Here is an 18,953-nt window from a genome sequence, read left to right as displayed (position 1 = left end):
GTGGACATTATCGCTCCCTATTTAGTGGACATGTATGGTACCTCCTTTGAGAAATCGTTACTTCCCCCCACTCTGCGAGAAGCACTGGTCATTGCTCTCCTAAAACCATCCAAAGATCCGGAGGAATGTGATTCCTACAGACCTTTGTCCCTGATTAACGTGGACTTGAAAATCCTCGCAAAACTTCTAGCGGTTAGGCTATCCCCTTTGATGACCCGCCTGGTCCTTCCGGATCAGTCGGGGTTTGTTCCCATTAGGTCCACCTCGCATAACACCAGATCCCTGTTTGCACTTTCTCACTACCTGCGACCCTCGGTTAAAGCGGTGGCTGTCATGCTTGACGCCGCGAAAGCATTCGATTCCATTGAATGGCGTTATATGCTCACCGTCCTAAACAGGATGGGTTTCCCTAAGCGGTTTGTTCAATGGATTTCCTTGCTATATACAAAACCATGTGCCAGGGTCTGGATCAATGGCTATGTCTCAGCTCCGTTTGGCATTGGGCGGGGCACGCGGCAGGGCTGCCCCCTATCACCCCTGCTATTCGCGCTGGCGTTAGAGCCCCTAGCGTGCGTAGTGCGACAAAACTACAAAGAATCGGCACTGCAATTCGTAGCCAGACCGCTCCACATATCACTCTACGCAGACGATATGCTGCTATACGTCCGTGACCCTGGAACCCATCTAAATCCACTGCTCAGAGAGTACATCCGATTCGGAGGACACTCGGGGTTAGCGATTAATTGGTCCAAATCCTCCATAATACCTCTAACTGACACTACAACTCCCTTTGAAGTTGATTACCCGCTGGAGTGGCAACAGGATCCGATACGCTACCTAGGGGTCATGTTTCACAGGGATCCAGAGGAAGTCATGCGGGCAAACTATGGGGTGGTACTCTCCAAGCTTGAAGATAAGGTCCACCGGTGGATCCATTTGCCTCTATCACTAGCTGATAGAATCGCAATCGTCAAAATGAACGTGTTACCCAAATTGCTATACCTTTTTAATAACATACCCATCACGCCAACACGGGAAGTCTTCCGCCGCATTATATCCCTGGTGCTGACCCTGATATGGGCAGGTAAACAAGCTCGTATTGATCTGAAGACACTGACGCTCCCGTTTGTGCAGGGCGGCTTCGGTGTGCCTGATTTTCTCCTCTACTACCTCTGTGCCCAGGCGCAGTATGCGGCATATTGGTACCATGAGGTCCCCTATCTCACCCACACGGCCATAGAAGAGGGTGATGCCCATCCTGTCCCCCTATCTGCGATCATATCGCACACCAGACCACCACTACATGCAAAGGACATAAACACTGTAGACACCACGGTCAAAGCATGGCGCAAACTTGGACAGTTAGCTCACAAAACCCTGTTGTATGCGCCGGACATGCCATTACAGTATCATCAGGCGCTGTCCGTCACTAGTGAAAAGGTAGGGATGTCTTTGCTGAGTAGAGCTGGAATTGACAAGCTGGGTGATGTGTTTAAAGAAGGCACATTCTTAGGCCTCGACCAATTGACTGCTATCCAAAACCAGACTCCCATGTTTCGCTTCATGTACTATAGTTTAACCAGAGCGTTAAGGGAACATTACCCGACATTCCCTACAGAACCAGAATGCCTTGCACCTCTGCAACTACCGATCACTACACGGGACCTATCACATCTGGTGTCCAGACTATATACTGCTGCACAATCGGAAATAACGGGGCACACACTTAAGGCTAAGGGGCGGTGGGATGCGCTATTAGACACTCCATTAACAGATGAGGAGTGGCATAGCACCTGCACGTTAACGCAGATACTGACGCCAAACGGCAATTTGAGAATTATACATTTTAAATTTATTCACCAAGGCTACTACACGCCAACAAAACTGCTTAAATTTGTCTTACAGGAGGAAGACAGGTGCAAGAGGTGTAACAGGGAGGGTGCAGACTTTGTACATCTGGCCTGGGCTTGCGCGAAGGTGGCAGGGTACTGGGGGGAGGTCACTACCACACTAGCTGTCATGTTGGAGGAAGAGGTACAGTGCACGCCTAAGGTCTGTTTGCTGGGTATAGTGCCCCAATTCAGAGCGCTAAAACGCAAGTTCTGTGCAATTGCTTTATTGTTAGCGAAAAGGCAGGTGGCGCAATGTTGGCACAGCCGTAAGGTACCGACGAAGAAAGTGTGGCTTCATGACATGTCCACCTGCCGGGACAAACTGCAAACATATGAGGAGCAATTACCAGCGAAATCCAGACCGAAGGACATATGGTGTTTCTTAACAGACTACCTTAGCTCACTGCAGGACAGTGAGGAGGACTAGCTAGTCTTCTGTTTCATTCTGGCATGTGTAATGTTTGGTGCACGAGATCATGTCTGATGGCGGCTGACCCTTGGGGGGAACCGGAACCACTGTTGCACTTACTGTCTGGGTTGTGTGTGATGGCAATGTAAGGTCTTAAGTTGGGGTATGTTGAATTTTCTTTTCTCTATAAAATGACAAAATGTAAGACTCATATCACCTGTCAGCTAAGAGTCCTACGGAGGGTGTGAAGGGCGGTTCTACCTAAAGTTTATACGCTATTCTTCATGGCTAACTTGTTACTTCTTGGATGACCATTATAACGTGGCGAGCCGGCCCCAGGGTTGTAGGCTCATGCTGTGTACTTTGCTTTGTGTTAATAAAGGTCTTACACAAAAAAAAACCTTATCAAAGCTAATGTGGTCATTTTACTGATGTTTGTGTTTTTCTCCACCAGTGACATACATCAACTGCGAAATAAGACGATACCTAGGGATCCAGGTGATCTTTTTTCATGTTGCAGATTGCTTTATATGTAGTCACTTTTTCTTCAGTATACACTTCACTATTTATCTTTGCAGTAGCTATATTACAACTTAGGTCCTGATGAATGCAACGGACTCTGTAGTCCCTAGATTTGCAGAAACATGTTGACCCCTATTACATCCTGGTAAATATTTGTTCAATTTACCTTTGCTGCTTTTTAACATTGGAGGAGCGAGCAAATCACAGAATAAATGTATTTTTCCTGCTCCCTCACCCAATTTTAGTTTCACCTAGCACTTTCTTTCACTTGCACTGCAAATCAGTCACTCTCATTTTTCCAGCCAATGAATGACCTGTGACACTCTAACCATACAGGGCACCACTAGGTTCATAAGAGGTATGTATCTACATCCTACCCTCTATCTGGAACCAGTGCTGTACCAACAATATGGTCAACAGGAATCCCAAATGATGAAGGGCGGTTCAGAGTGGTGACCGATGGGTACCCTGTTAGGGATCACAAGGTGCCTATCATTGCTTTCTTTATTTTTTTGGTGCGGAATTCCACTAAAACTTTTCCAGTTCTATGTACCACATTTTCTTGTTTAGACCCGCTGACATTTTTTGTGTTCTGTATATTACTTAGGGAATATGTCACTGCATGGTCTCTAAACTCCCTGAGGCCTCCCCCTAACGTTAGTTTTTTCTGTTCCGGCATCTTGTATAGCCATAGTTCCACATGCTAGACTACATATGAGACCGCTGCAAGAATGCCTTTCATGTCCAGGGATTCATTCACAGGATCAGCTTCAAGATCTAGTGTTGATAGACTGCCGCACACGTTACTCTCTGCATTGGTAGAACCTACAAAACCTATCCATAGGGCGGCCATTTCTAGACCCAGTTCCCCAAGTCCTTCTCACAACAGATACCTGTCTGACCGTTTGGGGAGCTCGCCTGCAACATCTTACCATCCAGGGGATATGGAATGTACAACACCTGAGTCTCTATATCAACTACCTAGAGCTGCAAGCTGTTCATCTAGCATTGCAAGCATTCCTAACTCGCCTACACAAAAAAGTTATCCTAATACGATCGGACAATATGACAACAATGTATTATTTACAAAAATAAGGGGGCAAACACTTTTTTCAGCTATCACGCCTAACACATTTAATATGGCATTTAGCTTTACATCACAACATTCATCTCCTAGCAGAACATGTCCCAGGGACAAGCAATCCAGTTGCAGACCTCCTCAGTAGGATGCAGCAACAAGTCTACGAATAGGAACTTCAACCCTGAGTTCTACTCACATACTTTTGCAAGTGGGGCTTCCTCCAATAGACCCCTTTGCAACCCCAGAAAATGCAAGACACCTTAAGTTTGTAGCCAGATTCTCACACCCACTATCCAAGTGCGATGGTCTATGGATGAATTGGTCAGAGATATTTGCTTACACATTTCCACCTCCCATTACTTCCATTTGTGGTCAGGAAGCTACAACAAATCTCACTTAAACGAATACCAGCGGCGCCCACATTGGCTCGTCAACCATGATTCACCACTCTGCTGGAGCTTTCTCGGGTACCACACTAGAAACTTCTTCTCCATCTGGACCTTCTCATATAGAACCTTGGAGAAATAAGACATCCTGAGGAAATGAACCTTGCAATAAGACTCCTGAAGTCATAGAATCTGGGTTGCTTAACCTTCCACAATCTTGTATGGCTTCTTTTAAGGGGGTGAGTAAACCTACAACGAGAAAGTGTTACGCTGCCAAATGGAAAAGGTTTTTTACTTATTGTCAAAGCTATAATTGCAATCTTTTTGATATACAAGTACAAACAATTAATTGTTACCTTTTACATCTACAAACATCAGGTCTTGCGTACACATCTATAAGACTACATTTAACTGCAGTAGCAGCCTATTTATAAAAATAGACAACATACATCTTTATTTAAGTTACCTGTCATTAAGGCTTTCATGGGAGGACTTATTCCTCCCAAACTAGCACCAGCTTGAAATCTTAATGTTGTGTTAGCACAGCTCATTTGACCCAATGCATTTATTTATTTTTTTTGTTTAAGAAATTTTTATTAGGCATTAAAAAGTAATACAAAAAACATGTCATGAAAAGTTAGAAAAAAGTACATATGAATATTATATCAAATGACATCAGTCCAGAGGAATTTTGAGGAAAAGGGGGAGAGAGAAAGAAAGAAAGAAGAAAACAAAAGAGAAGGAAATAGTAGAGGGGAGAGAGAAGAGAAAAAGAGGGTAACCAGAGGAATCATGTGGGAGTAATAGCACGTGGTAAGGGAGAGGGATTAGAGGAAAGATATGAAGTGAAGGGAAGCCATAACAGATCGGATTTAATTTTTAGAGGTACAGAGGTGGAGGAAGCAATAGAAATTCTGTGTTAATCACAAATGTAGTTCCACCATGAGTGGACAGATAGTTTAGAATTATCTTTCCAACACGATAAAATAACTTTAAGTGCAAGAGCAATAAATAGGTCCAATAATTTAGCAGAAGAGGGTGTAACAATATTAATATCATCAGATAAAGAACCTAAAAATATGTGCAAAAAAGATAATGGGGAAGAGAGAAATAACATTTTCATGCAAATATTCCAAACAGTAGTCCAAAAAGATAAAACAGGGAAAAATCGTATAGTTGGTGTTTTAGAGTGCCTGGAACTTTGGAACAAGACCAGCATAAAGGAGAAGAGGCATGAGAAAATTTATGAATACTAACCGGGGTAATAACAACTCTATGATATATAAAGAGTAAGGATTGGGTAATGCGTGCAGCAATAGAGACTTTAAAAATCTTGGACCATAACCGATCCCACATTGCAATCTCGAGGGAGACATCAAGATCAGTCTCCCAAGCAGTCTCTACAGTAGATTTGGAGCGATCAAAGGTATTGGATAATAAAATTGAATATACAAGAGCAGCTTTAGGGAGTTGAGTAGAAAATAAAGGATAAAGTGGAGAAACAGGAGTGAAAGAAGAGAAAGACTCTGAAGAAGAAGATAGGGAAGACAAGTGAGATTGAATAGCAGATTTTATAATAGTATATTCAGAGAGAAATGTTGAAGGTAAATGAAACATGTTTTGCAATACTGGAAAGGAAATAAGAGGAGTCAAGAAAAAATTGATGTACAAACAGTATATCCTTTTCCTTCCAGTGTTTAAAATAGAACGATTTACCTTTATATCTAAGAAATTTGTTATACCAAACCACAGAGGATAAAAAACATTGGAGAGGGGAAAGGGTAGAGGAAAAAACAGTTTGTAATAGAGAATGGGAATATTTCAAAATGGGATATTTGGATAGAAAGGTACAATTTGACATAAAGGTAATATGTTGAAAGGAGAAATCTTTCAGAAGAGAGCGTTCCAAAAGAACCCACTTAGGGACAGGAGTATCAATGAAGTCATAAGCCAAGGAGAAGGATTGTTTGATCAAAAAGGCAGAGTGGTATGAGTTAAAGTCAGGGAATCGAACACCACCTTAATTTTTAGGTCGGATCAACTTATGCAAACCAATGCGGGGATGTTTATTATTCCACAGAAATTTTGTACATAGAGAATTAATACGAGAAAAATAGGATTTGGGAATTTTGAAAGGGAGCATAGAAACTGTGTACAAAACATGTGGGGTGATCATCATTTTGATGGTGTCCAATCTACCCCACCATGATAGAAATAAGGGGGACCAAATTTGAAGAAGAGATTGAATTTTGCTAGTCAGTGAATCAAAGGTTAGTTTAAGGGTATCCTTTAAAGAGGAAGAAAACCATATACCAAGGTATTTAATTTTAGATGGGCACCATGCAAAATCAGTGTTATTAAACATGTATTGAAAACATATTGAGTTAAGGGGGAGAACTTCCGTTTTGGATAGATTAAGCTTATAACCTGATATGGAGGAATACAACTGAACTTCATTTAAAAAAGGTGGAAGGGAGGATTCCGGATTAGACATGTAAATGAGGACATCATCCGCATACACAGATAATTTAGTTTCAACAGAGGAAAATTTGATACCAGTAATAGCAGGATTGGAACGAATACGTTCTAGAAATTGCTCAAGACATAAAATAAATAACAAAGGGGAAAGGGGACAACCTTGTCTTGTGCCTCTGGTCAATGAAAAGAATCTGGAAAATTGGTTGTTAACAAAAATGCTGGCACGGGGGGAGGAGTAAAGGAGCTTAACCAAGGATATAAAAGTTGGACCAAAACCGAACCATTTGAGGGTACGGAACATAAATTGCCAATTAATACAATCGAAGGCTTTCTCAGCATCTAGGGAAAGGGCTGCCAAGGGGGCTTTGACATTTTTACTATGAGCAATAACATTAGAAAAAAGGCGAGCATTATCAGCAGCAAGTCTGCCCTTAACAAAACCCACCTGGTCTGTTTTGATTAAGCGAGGGATAATGGAATCAAGGCGAGAGGCAAGGATTTTAGCAAAAATCTTACAGTCATAATTGATTAAAGATATGGGGCGATAGTTTTTGCATTGCGAGTGATCCTTGTCAGGTTTGGGGATAATGACAATAAGAGCATCTAAAAAGGACCCAGAGGCCTTAGCTTCTGAAATAAAAGAATTAAATAACTGAAGGAGTTTAGGGGCAAAAAAGGAATGGAAGGAGGAATAAAACTCGACAGGCAGACCGTCGGGGCCAGGGGCTTTTGATTTTTTGAGAGTGGATGGCTGTAGTAATTTCCTGGAGAGTAATTTCACGTTCCAAGTGAGAGAAGTCCACCGGAAGGGAAGGAGGGGGAGGAAGGCCTTCAAAAAATGTCGTTAAGTTTGCATCAGAAGGATGTGTATCATCAGAGTAGAGGGCTTGGTAATAGTTGTGAAATACTTCAGCAATGTCTTCATCAGAGGTAACCAATTTATTAAGAGAATCATTAAAGATTGGGCCAACAGCTTTGCGCTCTGACTTTATTTTCAAATAATTGGCCAGCATTTTCCCTGCTTTGTTCTGGCCACTATGGAATTTAGATTTTATTTTAAGGAAGGTGTGACGAGCTTCATTACGGATGATTTTGTTAAGGTCTGTTTTGGCGAGAATCAAGTCCTGGAGGGCAGAGGAGGATTTAGAAGTAAAATATATGTGTTCAAGGGTTTTAATCTGTTCTTCATACTTTTGTCTATTAAGCTTCTTTTTTGTAGAAACATATGAAATAGTAAAAGCTCGAAAAGAAGCCTTAAAAGCATCCCAGGTGATGGGAATTGAGGTATCTGAGGGCTTATTAAAGGAAAAGTATTCATTGAAAAATTCTGTACTTTTTTTCATGAAAGTGGCATCAGATAAAAGAAAATAATTAAATTTCCAGCGACTAAATTTAGGGGGGGTAAGGGAAAGATCTAGGGTAGTGTAGACAGGAGCATGGTTGGAGATAAAAATAGAGCCAATAACAGATTTTTGAATGGAGGGCAGAAGAGACTTACTAACCATAATATAATCAATTCTCGAGCGTGTGTGATGAACATTAGAAAAAAAAGTATATTCTAATAAATCAGGGTTACACATTTTCCAGGAATCATATAAAGGACGTGAGGCAATGGCAGATTAAAAACTCTTATGAGATTTGTCAGGCTGAAATTTACTAGAAGACAATCGGTCTGAAAAAGGGTCTAACCATTGGTTAAAATCGCCAGCTACAATAAAATCAGGGCAATCTATGGATGCAATAAGAACTTTGATATCTTTCCAAAATTTTGGGTCTGGGCGAACAGGGCCATATATGTTCAGCAAAACCATTGTCTTGTTGTGTATAATAACCTTAGCCATTACCCAACGTCCGTCATCATCATTTTGAGAGGAAATAATCTGAACATTTAAAGCTTTGTGAAACAATATAGCAACCCCTCCCTTTTTGTGAACAGCAGGAGAAAATACAACCTGACCCACCCAATGTCTCTTAAGCTTAAGTGATTCAACATCCTAGCAATGTGTTTCTTGAAGAAAAGCAACCTGTGAATGAAATTTGGTTAAGTGAGACAATACTTTCTGACGCTTGACAGGATGACCAAGACCTCGCGCATTCCAAGAGACAAAATTACACATGTTGGGAGGAGGGGAGGATGGGCGACAAATGGAAGCGACACATGGCAAGGAAATCACTACAAAAGGAAAGACAAAAAATACCAGTGAAACAGTGGATTCGTAAGACGCTCACAATAACAGAATCAACAAGAGTCAAAAAACGAGGAAACAATAATTATAAGAATAGAGATAAAAGTAGAGACCACTTAGGAAAAAAATAGTAAAGAGAGAAGAGAGAAAAAGAAGAAAGATAGGTAAGGACAGAAAGAAAAAGAGTGAACAGATCAAGGCTCGAAGGCTTGATCTGAGAAAAAGAGAGCAACCAAAACATATAAGGCGAGGGTACACCAGAGAGAACTCGACCCACGAGCAGTCAAGAAACGGACAATAGTAGAAGGAAAAACACAAGGATGTGAGGGAAGTATTTCAAGAAAATAGATAAGGAAGGTAAATTAACAGAGGTCAGATAGAATAGTGACAATAAAAAGGGAGAACAAAGAAATACATAGAAGCATTAGCTAGCAGTGTCCATTGTAGAAGGAGAGACACTCAGAAGATAATCGCGAAGTTTCAGCCGATCATCATAGGATCTGGTACGTCCATTGTGTGTGATCTTGCAGAAGCAGGGATGTAGGATTCCATATTGAATGTTCAGCTGTCGCATCATGGGACGAAGATTCAAGAATTCCTTGCGCCGAGCATTCATAGCAGATGAAAGATCCTGTGAAATAAAAATATTATGACCAGACCACTGGAGAAGACGTTTGGCCCTGGCAGCCTTTAAGACAGCCATTAACTCTGTGAATTCCAGGAACAGCATGATGATGCCACGTGGTTTGGAGGAATTGGAATTGATACGGCCAAGACGGTGCGCTCTTTGGATGTTGAGAGGATGTGACGATGGTTGGAGGTCCAAAAGTTCCTGAAGAAATTTCCGAATAAAGGAGACCATGTCAACACCCTCCAAATTTTCCAGAACACCATAAACGCATAGATTATTTCGTCGATTACGATTTTCCAAATCCTCGGTGTGAAGTTTGAGCTTATGGATCTCTTGTTCCAGTAATGGAATCTTAGTTGAGAGGTCTTGGATGTCGCTGACACGCTGTTCTAAGTTCAAAACTTTATTTTCCATAACCACCCAGCGCTCCTCAATCTGTTGAAGTTTAGCATTAGTAGCAGACATAAAAGGTTGAAGACCACGCACCTCTTCAAGGATGGAGCCCAGTACAGGATTAGTCGAAGAGTTAATGGGGGAGGGCGGGTCATTTTTAGGCCTTTTAGGTTTGGTTCCGGTCTGTGACATTTTCGGCGAGGTAGATACATTCGCCATGGTTGAGAACACCAAAAGCAGATATGAAGTAAATATGTACCACTGTAAGAAGCAGAGTCCAGTGAAACTGTGGTATTTGAACTGGCTTAGAGATGCACGATGATAATAGGGGCACACAGTGTGTGGCAAAGATGAGGCGAAAAAAAGGAACCACCAAGAAAAGGCACTTCACTTCAGTGCTAATTCAAAAAAAAGCCACACAGCACCATAGGAGAGGCATCAACCAAGACCAGTACATGGACAAGATGGTATAGCACAGCACTTAAGAAGATGTCGGACTGGAGGAAAATATATAATAAAAGTCGTAACACAGTATGACTTGTAGTGGCAAGTATAGTCGCAGTAATATCAGAATGCAGGAGGCAGGTGATCATGGGAGACCAGTAGAGCGAGTGCCACGAAAAGACAGCGAAGCAATCATTAAAAAGCTCTCATTTAGAAGTAGAAAACATCGCAGTCAGGAGACCCAAAATGGCGTCCGTTTTCCCTCAGAGGAGCAGGTTAGCAGTAGGATTCAATAGCGCACAAAGTAAAAAGAAACTCTGAGTAGTCTGTAAAAGAGAGCAACACCATAATATTATGTCCAAAACGAGCTAACGCTGGAATGGAGAAAGAGGGACTGAAGAAACGGCGGAGAGAGACATTCACGCGATCGGCAAACAAAATGGCGGCCATCCATGATGCGAGGATAGAGAAAAATTACCGCTGTAAGTATTCGGTGAAATGTCGCTCGTAGAGACTGCACAAGTGCATCATTGTAGACTGTCCACCTTCCGACACTGCTGTAGACCAGAGAAGCCGTCCGAAAAACGGCAGGAAGGATCCTCACGGCATCCGCGGATCAGTCCATAGCGGAGCTCACGGGAAAGACGTCCTCTACAGATGGCGCGCAAGCCACGCCCCCGACCCAGTGCATTTATGTCTGCTCCAGTTCTCACCTTGGAAGGTTGTGTGTTTTTATAGCAATTACTTCACTTTGAGTTAGTGAGCTCCAAGCATTAACCTTAGAAGAACCATTCTTCCAACTGCATAAAAATAAGGTGGTCTTAAGGACAAACCCAAAGTTCCTTCCAAAAGTCCTCTCCTTTTCATATGAACCAATCCATTGAACTAGCTGTGTTCTTTCCAAGCAAACTTCTGTGCAAAAGGATTTCTTCATACTCTGTCAAAAGAGCTTTAATGTATTATTTTGAGAGAACTAAGGGTTTCAGAAATACAAAGCAACTATTTGTTGCATTTTCACCTCCACACACTGGGAGACCGATTTAAAAAAAAAAAATGGTGTTGCCAGATGGATAGTTAAATTCATCCAAACATGTTATGCTAAAGCTAAAAGACAACTAAGTTATCCCTAAAGCCCACTCCACTAGAAAAATTGGAGCTGCTGTGGCATTTTGAGGGAACATTCTAATTGCTGAAATATGTAAAGCAGCAACTTGGTCTAAGAACACATACTCAGAAAACATTGTATGTATGTGACAGCACACCAACAATCTAATGTTGGACAGGCAGTACTAGGAACTCTACTTCAAGCAACTCCAACCCCCACAGGATAGCCACCACTTTGTGAGAGGGACTTTTTTATAATCTATGCAAAGCATGTGTATCTACAGCCTCACATACCTCAGATTGTTACTTACCCAGTAAGCATCTGTTCTAGGCATGAAGTGCTGTAGATTCACATGCGCCCCCTCCTCCCCGGATAACTGTGTGGTTGGTAGTTTACATTAAATTACATTACTTGCACGGACATAACATAACTTACACTATTTCAAACTCCATTCTCCCCCACCTACGAAAAAACAATCTAACAATGGAGTTGATGCCCATGCTCAGTCTTACTGAAGGGAGGAGTCACTTAGCCTCATGACTCGAAAGAATTCTTTGAAGAAAAACAACTTGTGATTATCCGATCTCAACACTAGCTGACGGACTTATGCAAAGCATGTGAATCTACCCCCTCGGTTGTCCCTACAAATGACATGCATAGACTAAAATGGCCCAATGTTGTAATCAATCAACGGTCTATAGATGTAATTAAGGCTGAGGCGGTTAAAGCGATAAAGGGCATGGAGCAGGTCAATCCGAGTATTCCATGTTTAGATATAGTTACGGAAAGCCATGATAACTGTTTTCCGAAATCTGGAAATATTTTCTGAAATCAGTTAAGGGGATTAGCAGGTAGATTATAAGCCGGCAAAGTGGTATAATTCTCAGTGTAGGAATGCCCGCCTGGCTTTAGGCTCCGTAATTAAGAGGAGAGCTTTGACGACTATTCATATTGCTAGAAAGACTTACAAGGATAGCATACTTGCAGCCAAGAAATTGTGGGACGAGCTCCATTGGAACGAGCTAAAGGAAGCAAGTGAGAAGAAAGACTCCGGGCTTTTTTGGAATATTGTATAATGGGGCAGGGGTGGAGTCCCTGAAATTCCCGTAAATAACATTTCGGAGGAGGACAGGGTTAATTACTTTAAGCCCCAGTATGCTGAAACACAAGTCGGCAGGGAGATGGCTGGGTTTAGGCCGGTTTACTTTAAAGACATCTCCTTTAGTAAGAATGAAGTAATGGTGGCCCTTAGCTCAGTAACTAGTGGCAGAGCCCCACTCCTGGATGGGGTCCCTGCGGATCTCTTCACCAATGATAGAGCTGTGGTGCAAATATATCCTTCTTCTTGCTAACGCAGTGGCTCAGGGTGCTCCTGTTCCGACATCCTGGCAAGGTGCAATCATAATACCTGTATTCAAGAAGGGAGAAAGATCCAAACCCGGGAATTATAGGCCTATAAGCCTAATTGACACCATCCAAAAGGTGGTGGAGAGGATGGTTGTCAATAAGCTCCTGATTTGGGTGGAGGAGAACAATGCTCTGTCTCCGTTCCAGGCCGGGTTTTGGAAGTGCATAAGTATGATGGACCAGGTATTCCGATTTACCTTACTACAGTGGAGAACTGTGTTGCTGGGCGAGGGCAGCCTGTACGCGGCTTTTGTCGATTTGGGGCTGCCTTCGACCTGGTGCCAAGGACTAAACTGTGGTCAGTACTGAGGAACCTGGGTCTACCGGAAGATCTATTGACAATGATAGTGCGATTGCATGAAGCGAATTTTGCCAAGATCCAGTGGGGGGGGGGGGGGGGGGGGCAAGGCTAGTCACTACAGACTTCCCAGTGGAGCGGGGAGTCCGGCAAGGATGCTCAATGGCCCCACCCTTTTTTCCCTGTTTATTAATGGGGTAGTAACTCGCATGTTGTCTGCAAATGTGGATGCCCCTTCTTTAGCTGGTACTAAGATACCGATTTTAATGTTTGCAGACGATACCCTGATTTTATCCAAGACTCCTAGCGGCCTGCAGCGTGCATTACTCATCTTTGATAACTTTTGTGGGGAGCATGTCTTAGAAGTCAATGTGGCGAAAAACAAACTAATGGCCTTCAATCCCCGTCGAGGATTTAGATCAAAGCTGAGTATGAATAACTGCCGTCTAGAGATAGTCAAGGCTTTTATGTATCTAGGTATTTTTATTACAGATGATTTTAAATGGTTTCAGCACATAAATACTGCAGTCTTAAGACATAGACAATTGGCTGGTGCCCTTAGCTCAGAGCACAGAAAATCTAGGACCAAACCAGTTAAGCCAGCTCTGAAGGTCTACGAGGCAAAGGCCCTTGGTTCTGCACTATATGGTGCCAAGTTGTGGGGCTTCGAGAAGTTTGGCCCGTTACAAACATCAGAAAACAAGGTTCTAAGGGCAATTACAGGTCTCCCCAAAAGTACTCCTTTACTCCCACTCAGGTACGATTTGGGTAGAAAGGCTGTAGTCGGTTCAGCGAGGCTCCGTCCAATACTATACTGGAGGAGACTCTATACCACTCCTGAGCTCCATCATTATGCGGAGGGATTTCGAGCTATAATTAAAGCGGATGTATTCCACAAAATTGGCTGGTTAAAAGTCCTTAGAACCATGCTGGGTGATCTTGGTCTCCAATTACTCTGGGATGACCCGGCAGGTGCCCCATTCCCAAGTAAAAAAGCCTTAAAAGAAATTTATTGGGAATATGTGGCTACCTGGAATTGGAGGACGACCAAGGCTGGTTCTATGACAGAAGGTTTTTTAGAAGCTAAACTGTACCCCAGTCTAGAACTTTATTGGGATACTATAACCTCGTCCTGGGACAGGAAGCTCTTTTTTCAAATTAGAGCTGGTGCGCTCCCCCTTAGGTCTCTAATAGGCAGGTGGGGGGTATAACTAATAGTAATTGCCCAGCCTGTGGAGCAAACCAAGAAACAATTGGTCATTTCCTGTTTGCTTGTAAATCCTATGCTGAACCCAGGCGCATTTGGTTAACACCATTGTGTAAAAACGTAGGTACTACTAGTAGTGATGTTGCCTTAAGAATCATTTGCACTAGCACTCATTTGCCCTTAGTTATAGCAACAGCTAAATATCTTGCATGGGCATGGACTATCAGACAGAGGGTTTTAGGCAACTGACTGTTTTAGTTTATCTAGGGATCGTCTGTATTTTATACGTATGTCCTGTGACAATTTTATATATGTATCAATTGTTCTCGAAGGTATTGATGCTCTTTTTACCGATGTTTTTATATTTGTGATTGTAACTGCTTTTATGAGAAAAAACTCGAATAAAGCATCTTTGAATTGAATTGTTATGCTAAAGCTATAATACAACTAAGTTATCCCTAAAGCCTACTCCACTAGAAAAATTGGAGCTGCTGTGGCATTTTGAGGGAACATTCTAATTGCTGAAATATGTAAAGCAGCAACTTGGTCTAAGAACACATACTCCGAAACCATTGTATGGATGTGACAGCTCACCAACAATCTAATGTTGGACAGGCAGTACTAGGAACTCTACTTCAAGCAACTCCCACCCCCACAGGATAGCCACCACTTTGGGAGAGGGACTGTTTTATAATCTATGCAAAGTATGTGTATCTACAGCCTCACATGCCTCAAACAGATTGTTACTTACCCAGTAAGCATCTGTTCTAGGCATGAAGTGCTGTAGATTCACATGCGCCCCCTTCCTCCCCGGATAACTGTGTTGTTGGGGCTTTACATTAAATTGCATTACTTGCACGGACATAACATAACTTGCACTATTTCGAACTCCATTCTCCCCCACCTACGAAAAAACAATCTAACAATGGAGATGATGCCCATGCTCAGTCTTACTGAAGGGAGGAGTCACTTAGCCTCATGACTCGAAAGAATTCTTTGAAGAAAAACAACTTGTGATTATCCGATCTCGACTCTAGCTGACGGACTTATGCGAAGCATGTGAATCTACAACACTACATGCCAAGAACAGATACTGTGTAAGTAACATCATTATTATGCTCTTTACATAAGCGCATAGCACCTCACCATTCTTGATTAGGCCTTGTGCCATATCTTGGCTTTCACAGCTCTTTCCTTCTTGCTCCTCCATCAGTTAATAGGTGTAGAGTTTTCACCCCTCAGCCTCCTCTTAAAAAATGACAAGCGTGTGGACAAATGTCCTTTTTAGTGCCTGAATTTTTCCCCTTCTTATGTGAAGGAGGGGGATGTGTTCTAGGGACTCAGCTACCCTCAATACTAGTCTCTTTGAGTCTCTGGGCCCTCTTTCTCTTTTCTCAGTTTGCTGGCTTGTGGCCATTATCTTATTGCATGGCTTGAGGACTCTGGATTTCTGCCTCATTAGTGGGGAGTTGGGTGCCCCTTCTCTCCCTCATGTCACAAAAGGGCATCATCGTTGCTGCTTTGTTTTGGCCCAAGGGAGACTTCCTCGGAGCTGGTTAAAAAATCTACCTCGAAACTCCACTTCAAAATATACAAATCTTAACACACAACACAAATGTTATTTAATTATTCAAACAGACAACATCATTATGCAAATACATCCTAAATTAATATGCAAGTTAGTGTCACATTTTCATGTTAACCAAGCAGAGCAAACTCAGTTTTTCGTTAGGGGTGCTTCCTACTCTGGATGCAGACGCTCTACAATATATTACATAATTTTTGTTGCACACACAACTTACACATGAGGTCCAGGTGTATCTAAAGGAACTTTTGTCATTTTGATAGTCCAGACTGTACAAGCATGTTATAAACAAATATTTAAAAAGCCAAAAGGACATTCTGGAAGAAAGAAAAAGGCAACTCTAGCATTCATTTCTAATGTCTCAAAGCGAGACATGTCGCAGCAATATGGTCATCAAAACACACAACAAAAAATCGAAAACTGTCATGTTAAGGGTATTGTGTGCTTATGGTGTAGGTCCTAGTTAGCCCCACTAACTTCGACTATGTCGACGCTCAGTAGGTGGTGGAATAATGCACACAATGTGAATCTAGAACAGCTTCAAGCTGCAAACCCTTTGTTACAGGTAAGTCGCTGGTTCAATTCTCATCTGTTGCCTGGATCACTTTACTTCGTGTTTTGCTGTGTTGACTTGTCACCTTGGGTTGTCAGATTTTGCTTGTGTTACAGTAGTTTCACTGACTCGAACTTCTAAGCATGTCTCTTCGGCTATTGACAAAATTCTCCTTCTACACTCTAATCTGCTTCCATACAGTCTGCGCTGCTGGTTGCAGTCTCACACAACTTTCAATGAATTCTTCCCCATACACCTTTATTTCATTGTTAAAAAGGCCTAGGTTGGAAATTGACCTTTGATCTGTGGGCTACCTTTTTTCACGTGAGAAATGGTAGGAATCACAACAGGATACGCCTCTATGCATAGTACTGAGAAAAAATCTCCTATCTTGCAGAACCCCTGGGCCTCACCCACCACTCCCATTTTTCCTGTAAATATTCAGTAGGTCTTTCAGTTTGCCCCTTACTCTATCAACCTGCTTTTTTTCTCTTTCTAAGGATTACCCAAAGAACAGGCATCCTGGATGGAGTAGGGGTTCAGTGGCGTACCATGCAGGTGAGTAGGACTAACTTTTCTTAAAGAAGTGCTTGGTCCGTGTTGCTCCTTCTCTATCTCGCTCTCTCTCTCTCTCAGCTACTTATCAAAAACGTTCTCCTACATTTGTTTGGAAAAAGGAAAAAAACAAAGCTCAATTTCTGGTATGAATTCTATTAAGGGGTTAAGACCAGTCTTGTTTATGTGTAGGCTTAGAGCTTGATCACGAGTAACATGTAGCTAAAATACAGAGAAGTGATTGAGTTTTACACAGCAATGATTTTTGTAGGGCTTGCATTTGGAGGAGTGTGAGATTCTTTACTGGAAACCTTCTTCCCTATTCCATCAAACCCAGCCTTTCTTTATGTATTGAAAAACACTTTTGCTTCATGAACACTTTACTAAGCTACATTAATCCACTCATATAGAAAGACTCGTACCTGCATACTTAAATGTATTTTCATTGATTTCTAGTTGGAAAATGGATGCCCTCATTGAAATGTTAGTTAGGTCAAATATCCAACACACCCTTTAGAGAGTGGATATTTATCGGAGAAAGCACCAGCACCTGAGTGGGTTCTTCTGGTTTCTTTTACGTCTCCTCAACTACCTATTCATCTTTCAGGGCCTCCATGACACAGTAACTTCATCACTTACTCTGCCTGCTAATTGGCTGAGATTTATACATTCTTTGAAACTGTTACATTGGGCTTAGAATCAAATGCTTTGAATTAACAGTGAAGAAAATCTCCAGAGTAAAATCTTTAGAAGATTCATCTGCTTTGAATTTTTCTCAGTGCCACTGTGGGAATGCCCACTAAAATGCAACATGGTGCTGTTAAAAAAATATATGCATTGAAGGTAATGGTAAAATTAGCCTACACACTGCATTGTTTGGAACTTCTAAGCGGCAGAGGTGTTTTGAGACTATGGACGCCACTTTCACTTGAAGCCATTTCTTTGAAATTATCCCCTGCATTCCTTGCGAAGGGAATTCTCATATTAAGCTCTCCTCTTTACAACATTCATAGCTATGAATAAGAAAATGTTGATGATTTTACTCCATGCAGTTAGGGAAGCTCACTCAGTTTCAGGCTTCCTGGGCTTTTTCAGAAGCAATCTTTATGGAGTAGGTATGTGGCATGTTAGCATATTTCTTTCTTCTTGGTTGCGTATCCTTTCTTTGTTTTATATGGTGACTTGTTAGCACCCCAAGCCAAAGAAGTGGCTTATCGGATGTTGCAAAGCCTCCTTCCCTAAGGAAATATTTGTGGATAGTCCTGATTGAAGAACACTTGTATTACTTCTCAATCAAGTGCATTACTTTGATAAACATTAATAAGTGGAAAATCCATAGTTAAAGATGCCCCTGTCTGATCTAGCAAATTAACCTTGCTTCTCTATTTGTGTTCCTGCCTCTAAATGTAGACCCTCTGCACTGGAGAGACGTTCTGCTATCTAATTGGCCGTAGTCCTGCCAGTGACCCAATCGAGGGCGATTGGGCCTCTTTGACTCCATCCCGGACTTGCTTCTCAGGGTGTCACACAGCCTTTGGTGAGGCCTTGCCCATACTTACTGAGGGTTCTGGGAACTAGTCTGACACAGCTTAGCAATTTGCTTCTCCTTTATACTTTTGTCCAGCTCTGTGAGGTGGGCGCTATTGTTCTGGGACTCCCTGGCCCCTGCCTAAGGGCTATGTGGTCTGCAGCAGGCCTAGTTGAAAAGGGGGGGTACCCTGACTCTAAGTTGACAAAGGTGTGGATTGAATAGCGTGGTGACTCTCGAGTGCCATGCTGGTCCCTGCCACAATCTCCATGGCGATAGTACTTTCTCCTGTG

At 42.2% G+C, this 18,953-nt stretch overlaps 1 protein-coding gene across 2 annotated transcripts in view; it reads left to right on the top strand.

Moving 5' to 3' along the window:
* Positions 1-18,953, top strand: part of SPRYD3 (SPRY domain containing 3) — a 431,115-nt gene that overhangs the window by 264,418 nt on the left and 147,744 nt on the right. For both annotated transcript variants that reach the window (XM_086964574.1, XM_086964581.1), the window contains exon 8: positions 17,078-17,135. In XM_086964574.1, coding sequence (XP_086820700.1) covers positions 17,078-17,135 — 58 coding nt within the window. The remainder of the gene's footprint in view (positions 1-17,077; positions 17,136-18,953) is intronic.

The sequence above is a fragment of the Lissotriton vulgaris genome, chromosome 1_1 (assembly GCF_964263255.1).
Source record: "Lissotriton vulgaris chromosome 1_1, aLisVul1.2, whole genome shotgun sequence".
NCBI lineage: Eukaryota > Metazoa > Chordata > Amphibia > Caudata > Salamandridae > Lissotriton > Lissotriton vulgaris.
The sequence above is the reverse complement of the archived record's forward strand: the minus strand, read 5'-3'. Positions and strand labels throughout refer to the sequence as shown.